The sequence below is a fragment of the Saimiri boliviensis genome, chromosome X (genome assembly GCF_048565385.1).
Source record: "Saimiri boliviensis isolate mSaiBol1 chromosome X, mSaiBol1.pri, whole genome shotgun sequence".
NCBI classification, from domain to species: domain Eukaryota; kingdom Metazoa; phylum Chordata; class Mammalia; order Primates; family Cebidae; genus Saimiri; species Saimiri boliviensis.
This window is the reverse complement of record NC_133470.1, coordinates 76832145-76840957: the sequence shown is the minus strand read 5'-3', so window position 1 is coordinate 76840957 and position 8813 is coordinate 76832145. Positions and strand designations below refer to the sequence as shown.

General features: G+C 36.7%; 1 protein-coding gene across 1 annotated transcript; it reads right to left on the bottom strand.

Annotated features, from left to right (window-relative positions):
- Window positions 1-464: 464 nt before the first annotated feature.
- Window positions 465-8452, bottom strand: PABPC5 (poly(A) binding protein cytoplasmic 5). Its single transcript, XM_003938699.3, has 2 exons — window positions 8332-8452; window positions 465-7791 (listed from the first exon to the last, which is right to left on the bottom strand). Exon 2 carries the CDS (start codon window positions 7645-7647, stop codon window positions 6499-6501), a length of 1149 nt encoding a protein of 382 aa, XP_003938748.1. The 5' UTR covers window positions 7648-7791; window positions 8332-8452; the 3' UTR covers window positions 465-6498.
- Window positions 8453-8813: the final 361 nt, after the last annotated feature.

Here is an 8813-nt window from a genome sequence, read left to right as displayed (position 1 = left end):
TGCATCTCTCACAGTCTAAAGATTAATACAAACAGTACTCAGTATTCTGAGAAAATTATTCTGCCTAAAGTAAAACTGTTTTTCATTTTGGAGACGAACATAAGAGACATACTTAGTTTCTACTTTTTCATTCTTTTATGGTTTGTTTCACTTATATCAAAATATAATAGACATTTCAGAAAACTGTATCTTCCTACATATTTTTACTCTTTAACTGAGAGGGTTCACATTGTTGAAGTTTGTCTCCACAAAACAACCAGATAATTTTATTGCCTGTGTTACACTTCAGAAGTATTGGGCAGTTTCTCTTAGCATTATTTCTTGTTATTCTTGGAGTATGATTTCATACCACAAATTTATCCCACATTAGCAATATATAATTCTAGATGTATTCACTAGTCTTTGATATTCATATGCTCCAGTGTATGTATACATTATGAAACCACAAGTCCAAACAGACCCCATGATTTTGTCATTGGTTTAATTAGCATCATTATGAAATTTACAGTTTTTTAAAAAATAATTATCTTTAGCTAAATACAGTCACTCACATCTAAACAGTTGACAAGTTTCCCACCATGTACAATTTAACACGCAAGTCCTGAAGCTTTATCTCACCAAATTGTACAATATCACACACATGCACATCTAATAGCTACAAATAAATTTCTGAGGTAATGTTTAGACAAACTACATAAATCAGAAACACCTCATATATTTTTGAATATTCAGCAAGGATGGGATTGAGATTCCGTGACAGAAGCAAGACAGTAGAGGGAAGTAGATTAGCACCAATAATTATTTAGGCAAATTCACTTATAAATGAAATACTCCTGAGGTTTAGTGTCACTATAGTAGTCTAATCAATGATAAAAATAACCATACAAATTGAAATACAAACTGTTTGTGATATTTTACCTTCATTTAAATGTAAAGTAGGTAGGACTTTAATGTCTTTAGTATTAGTATACGCTTCTAATATTTAAATTATTTCTTTTTTTTTTTTTTTTTTTTTTTTTTTGAGATGGAGTTTCACTTTCGTTACCCAGGCTGGAGTGCAATGGCGCAATCTCGGCTCACCGCAACCTCCGCCTCCTGGGTTCAGGCAATTCTCCTGCCTCAGCCTCCTGAGTAGCTGGGATTACAGGCATGCGCCATCATGCCCAGCTAATTTTTTGTATTTTTAGTAGAGATGGGGTTTCACCATGTTGACCAGGATGGTCTTGATCTCCTGAACTTGTGATCCACCCACCTCGGCCTCCCAAAGTGCTGGGATTACAGGCTTGAGCCACTGCTCCCGGCCTTAAATTATTTATTTCTGTACATCCTTTCTTTTAATTATCCTTGAGTTAATTTGCAACTTCCCTATTTAAAAAAAAAAAATTCAGCAATAAATAGGGAAACAAATTATTCATCTTGACTTGTGTTTCTTTGTAACCATCTTTACTCTAATGTAGTAAAGCTGCCTTTTGAGACAAAAAGACTCAAGTAGGTACCTATTTCCTTACTTATAAACATGAATAAATGATAGGTTTTTGTGTAATAAGATGATTTACTGATATATTCTAGGCTTCCTGAGACACTGAAAAAGAAATGCTTGCAAATTCCTCTGTGTTTGTTTTATTCAAGGATTTAGTATGCTCAGTATCTTCAAAGACAGGTGACTTAAAAAAATTATGTCATTCTATGTGAATTAAATTACTTTTTAAATACTGATTTGTAAAGTCCTTGATTTTCAAAAGCATAATTTATCCCTTTAGAAGTTTCAATTCAATCACAAAAGGATGTAAAATTATTTAGTTTACAATATAGAAGACTTATTTTTTCATGCAAAAGATGCCAACATCTGGTGTTTCATTTACATTAGCTCTGAACAGAGACAGTCATGTCATGTCAGGCAATATCAGCACTCGTCCCTTATCCTACAGTCTCCCTAAAGCACTAAACACTTTTTTAAATTAAATAATCTAAACTGTGAAGTTCCCAGATTTTGATGAGAAATTTAGTGAGTAGACTGATCTTTTCTACTAAATGGATGATATTTTGAAACTGACTGCGACTTTCGAGGGTGAAGGTATTTGGAGTTAGTTTTTTTAATGTTTTATAAGAATGATATCTTCAGTATTAGTACTTTGAATTTGTCAGGCCTTTATTTTCTCCTGTTTCCAATGGTAGCTAGAGGATTTTTAAACACTATGACTCCCTGGAACCAAGAGGGATACATTAACTCATGAAGCTGCAAGGAATCATTTGTTAAGTTACATTTCGTGGACAGTAAACAAAACCCTAAAATGTGTAAGAATTAATTCACTGCAAATGAGCATGCTCTTGTACCTCAGGGATTACTGTGGTCATATGGTTCAATTCAGTAGCAATACTTTGTGAAATAGCATTGGTCTTGAAGTAGCATCCCAGTAACTTACACAAAGTGTTGCTTTACAAATAGACTGTTTTATTTAAGTTATGCCAATTACTAGAAGCTTTGTCTGTTGAAGATAGGCTCATCAATCAAGTATGAAACACGAAAATAATGAAAAAAAAAAAAAAAAACAGAGCATGAGAAGGAAAGCAAAGAGAAAACCTTAACACTGTAAACACTAGTCTATGTAACCAAAAACACTATGCATAATCACCAGTTTGTGTAAACTATCAGTTCTCAATTTTATTTCTTCATAGAATGGGCCTTAATACAAGTGGCTTATTCTGTAATACCTCATATCTTTTGTCAAATATTGAGGAAATTAAAAAGCAAACAAATGGAGGGATATAATTCACAGATTATGAATTCATTCATTCAACAAATATTTGTGGAATGCCTACTATATTCCAGGTATTATCATTAGTGCTGAAAAAAAAACATGTTTTATCTATCTGCAGTCATTTATTGACACATTTCTAATCATTCCCTTCATTTAGTCCATTTATTCGTCAGGCCTTTATTTTCTCATATTTCCATTGGCAGCTAGAGGATTTTTAAAAACTTACTATGACTCCCTGGAACCAAGAGCGATACATTAACTCTCACGAAGCTGCAAGGAATCATTTGTTAAGTTATATAGAATAGGGTATTTGGCCGGGGGCGGTGGCTCACGCCTATAATCCCAGCACTTTGGGAGGTCAAGGGGGATGGATCACAAGGTCAAGAGATCGAGACCATCCTGGTCAACATGGTGAAAGCCCGTCTCTACTAAAAATGCAAAAATTAGCTGAGCATAGTGGTGCACGACTGTAGTCCCAGCTACTTGGGAGGCTGAGGCAGGAGAATTGCTTGAATCCAGGAGGCGGAGGTTGTGGTGAGCTGAGATCACACCACTGCACTCCAGCCTGGTTAACAGGAGTGAAACTCCGTCTCAAAAAAAAAAAAGAAGAGGGTGAGGGTGTTCACTCCATTTCCATTCCCATCTCCCCTTAAAAAGCAAATTGTAGCTTTTTTCCACTAGGCTAAAAATATCATTTACATGTATAATACTTTATTTTTCTCTTTATCCATTATTACTAGATAGACAGCAACATGTGCTGACTTCTTGTACAAAAAAGGCTACTCAAAATAACCTTGACTATGATGGCTTGCAATTACAAAGCAACATTTTTAGTTTTCTTCTCCTTGGGTATACTTACAGTTTGTACAAGTGGTTGTTTTGAAAAGCGAAATAGAACAAAACAAAATTTTTACTAAATGGTCCATTGTTAACCTAACTATTTAATTTGTACTAATAACCTTGTGCTAAAAGAAATGATGAGCAAAATGCTTCCTAAAATCCTTTGTCACTGATTAAAGATTGTGTCACTTCTCTTTGGAAGGCTTCACTACTATGAGTCTATTAAATATAGCTAAAATTTAAAGGTAAAGGATTGAAAAACTACCCTGGTGTTTATGTCCAAATAGAGAATATCTTTCCTGTGATTTTTACCAAAGGAATTTACAGTGTTTTTTTTTTTTTTTTTTCAAGTTTATCAGAGCCTTAAATATATACACTTTATCCATACTTAGGCATACTTTAATTTCTTCATTTCTGTATACTGGCTAGCGTTTGAAAAATAGTAATAGTTTAAATACATTGTTCCAAAAATAGATTAAATGTTTTTATTTGATGATTTTTGCATTATAGATACCTTTCTAGATTTACATTAAATCAAATCATTTGTAAAGGATACATGCTAACACTGATATTTCAGGTTTATAAATTTAACTGAAAACTGGCAATGGGTAAAAACAAATGGAGACTATATATGATAAATAATTACCAATATAGATATTTTAAAGTTTATTTGCAGTTTCACAGTTTTCATATATGTTAAGAATCACAATAATGTAAAGCAAGTTGGCTCAGAAAATATGAAAAAGAATATTTGTTTTTAGTTTTCCATTTGTCAATCTAAATGCAGAATATACCTTGAATGTATTCCAAAATTTTGATACATATATCAGTATGGATGTGCACATTTCTACTATCACATTTAAGCTTTCACTTATTATAGACATTTTTTGCAGTCATGTAATTGATAACGATAAGCAAGGGATGTTCATCATGGAATTGTTTAGTCATGTAAATTGTTAAAAATCAGATAAGTTAGATTCAATAGCAAACTGTATAGATAAGTTATATGTCAACACAATAGAATACTATGCAATCACTAAGATGATGATACAGATTGAAATTTATTGTCATGAAAAGATGATTATGTTTCAGTTTAGAATTAAAAATACAGAGCAGTACATATAGTATGGCTTTTTGGTCAAAATGCTTGTGTATACATAGGAAAAAAGCTATGAAAAGATATTTGCACATTGAAAATATTAATTGTTATTTCTGAACTGTGGAAACTACTTCCTTCTGCATTGTGTACAGCTTTTACGATGAGCATGTGCTATGTTTATAATCAATAAAAACAGTGATTTCCATTTTGAAAATATTTGAAAATAAATAAACCTGTAATTTATAGATAAACGAATACACAGAAACAACCTATTGTCATTATTTTACAGTTAAAGAGCTGACAATAGTGTTAACAAAATTATATATTTACTTTGTACTGTGTATGAAAATGAAGATTTGTATATAAGGTAATAAAACTGACAGTAGAGACAAAACATATCCTAATAGTTGAATCTGTGGCATAAGTGAATCATATTATAAAAAAGTAATTATTTAAATTTTACATAAATTAGGTATTTCTTCTTCCAAAAAGGACTTGAACTGGTATACATTTTAAAAAAGGTAATATAAAAAATAGAAAAATAAGTGTAGTATGAATGGAGGGCAGACAATGAGGAGAACAGGAAACTGCAAGTGAAATGCAGAGAATCTCTAATTTAGAAATTACAGGCTAATTAATGTAACTGCAACATTGAACAAAACTGTTTTTTTAATTTTCAAGCAGTTAAGACATAAGAAGAACCATACTGATTTCACAGTTCTCATATAGTGGCTGAAGGCATATGACTTAATCCAAGAGACAAGCTATTCCTTACCTTTGAAACATCTGTGAATATTATCAAAAGAATACATTCAAGAATTTACAAGAGATAAGTTTAATAGAAGGTGTCCTTCCAAGAAGTTTTCAACATCATTCTGTGGAATATTTGCCTTTTATAATGACAGTTGATAAAAGCTGAAGGTAAAATATTAAATTATTTATAGGTAAAGGCAATTCAGTGCAGTTATTCATCTTTCTTGTTAATTTAACATGAACCAAGTATATGTACTAAAGAATTTAGAAAAATGAATAGTAGGAGTGGTACTGAAAGTATACTCAAATACCAAATATCTTAGGAAAGATTTTTAAGATGCAATTCATACTTTAAATAGCTACTGCCTAAACTGTTAATTTTCTAAGTGACTAAATCAGAAAACACCAATATGCTTACTTCTTTAGGCAAGAAGTTAATATGACCACTCCAAACATTTAGTCAAAAGTACTATCAAGTCTGTATGTAGTATGCTCACAACATATTAAAAAATTAAACAAGAATCTAAATAAATAAATAAAAGAAATTTCACATTTCTTTAAAAAGCATTCATTTTGCATAATTTTAAGTGAAATTGTGCAGATGTTAATTGGATCCCATATATTTTCCACTGCTCTACTGACTTCTAAAAAGCAAGTTAGAACTTTTCACTGTGATAGACTCAGAAGAAACACGTTGACAATATTTACATGAGAAAAATTAAATTGAGTATTATTGAAATAAGAAGGGAAATATACTCAATCAATTGCCTCACCTGGACTGTTCAGGGGGAAAAAAAAAGTGGAGGAATACACTTTATTCTACATATTTCTAAGGATATTACATCAAAAAAAGTACAAAATGACAATTTTACAATTAGAAAGTATGCTCTTTACTAAAATGGACAAAGTTTTCTAGTTTTGCATTTTTTTCAAAGAAAGAATTCACTTAAAAAAGCTGCTAATTAGCATAAAATGACCCCTTATCACAAAAGAGCCCAAACTAAGTAGGCACCAACTAAGGCTGAAACAAACTGATCATTCATATTCTCAGCACCTGCGCCTGGCCTGGCCCAGGGTGACATGCAGGGGCTTGGAGCCCACTATGCGACCATTCATCTCATCCACTGCTTTGGTGGCCTCTTCAAAAGAGGAAAAGCAGACGACACCAAATCCTTTGCCTTGCCCCACTTCCAACATCACTTTGGCCCGACTAATTGACCCAAAGGAAGAAAATTCCTCCTTCAGTTTTTCATCATTGATTGTCTCATCCAAGTTCTTAATATAGATAGGCACCCCTGGGGGCCGACTTTTTTCTTTTAACCTCAGCCGTTCAAATCTCCGCCTCAACTCAGCCAGGCGTTCAATTTTCTTCTGCGCTCGCCCTACATAGAGGACTTTTCCATCGATGGACTTTCCATGCAAGTCTAGCACAGCCTTTTGGGCAGCTTCGTGTGTCTCATATCTCACAAATCCAAAACCTTTAGATTTGCCACTGGCATCTCTTATTACTTTAACACTCTCAGTTGGCCCATATTCACAGAAAAGTTCCTTCAGCTTTTCATCATCTATGTCGTCTCCAATGTTTTTAACGAAAACATTGGTGAAAGTTGCTCTATCCCTGGTTCTGACCTCAGCCGCCCGCTCTTCTGGGAATTTGAATCTGCCAACATACACCTGGCGGTTGTTGAGCCGCACTCCATTCATGTGCCAGATGGCTCTATTGGCAGCGGCCAGGCTGTCAAAGTGCACGTAGGCATAACCCTTAGAGCCGTTGTCATCGCATACGACTTTGCAGGACAGAATGTTCCCAAAAGCAGAAAATAAGTAAAACAGGGCCCTATTGTCTATGGATTTGTCCAGGTTTTTGATGAATATATTTCCCACTCCAGACTTTCTTAGGCGGTCATCTGGCTGAGACCACATAAGGCGGAATGGCTTTCCATTAATCAAATCAAAATTCATGGTGTTCAAGGCCCACTCTGCATCCGCGGGAAAGCGGAAGTTAACATAACCATAGCCCAGGGGGCTGCGGGTCACCGGATCACGGCAGATTCGGGTGAATCGCAGAGGGCCAGCAGGCCTGAACTTCTTATAGAGCATGTCCTCGGTGACATCTGGGTCCAAGTCACCCACGTACAGAGCGGCCTTCAGATACTTCTTTTTCTTGCCAGCAGGATTAGGCTCCCCGCTCCCCATCTCTCTGAGCACTGGGAGGAGGTTCTCTTTGGAGAGAAAAAAAGGCTGCTTTCTCTAAGCTATGGGCCAAACAGCTGTTCACGAACAGAAAAAGCCAAGGCAGGCAAAAGGAAGCTAAAAGCAGACTCAGAATCACTGTCGAGGCTGAGAAAATGAAGTTCAGAAACAGCTGGTCAGCAGGCTCAGAACAAACACATCAGACAAAAAGGCGCCCCAAATACGAAGCTATTCTCCCTGGGGGGACTTAAAATTGTCCCCCTTTCAGATTTAAAATCAGTTTCAAAAGCCAGTACTAGAAACGGAATTTTCCTGTCCCCGTGAAATTGCAAGAAACCACCAAGCAGCTGGCTGGTTCCCCACAACTAGCATTGCAGACAGAGGCCTCCCAACCCGTTTTCAGCATAAATACAGGCCTAAAGCTCCTGTTGGTTTAAAATGATAGCAACAAGGGCAGGAACCGAGCGCGTATTCCTCCGCCGGCTGCCTGGCCAGTCTCGGGCTGGCTTGCCTTTCACTAAGGCCGCTCCGCACTCAGCGTCTGCGAAAGGGTACACTAGACACTTGGTGCGATAAGACCGGCAGGCAGGCTGCAGGCAGCGGATAGGACACAGAGACAGACAGACAGACACACGCGCGGGGGATCGAACACCGCCCAGATACCCAAGATGCCCACTGGGTACGGACCGAGTGAGGCGCGGTGATTTCGGCAGCCTGAGGCTCGAGGCAGGTCCGGAGAGACTGACTGGCAAACGCGCAGTGAGTGGGTCAGCTCTGACGCGAGGCGGGTCTGGACAGATGCGGGGCGGAGTCAGCGAAGAAGGGCAGATGCGCGGCGGGCGGTCCCAGCGAAGACGGATGGGCTGGGGTTTCTCACCGCAGGACAGTCCAACGTTGGGACCAAAAGCCAGTAGCAGTGATAGGGAGCGGGGACGGGCGGGGCGCAAGAAACCCGGAACCGTGCTAAGTAACTTCTCGCTTGCTCTGTGCCAAGATAAATAAAAAAAAAAAAGAAAGCGAGAGTGAGAGAGACACAGAGGCAGAAAGAGAGAGAGAATGAGAGAAGAGACCGAGAGAGACAGAGAGAGAGAGAGAGAGAGAGAGAGAGAGAGAGAGGAGACGGAAGAAAAAGAAAAATCTAAGATGGTTTTTAGATGTTTCTTATATTT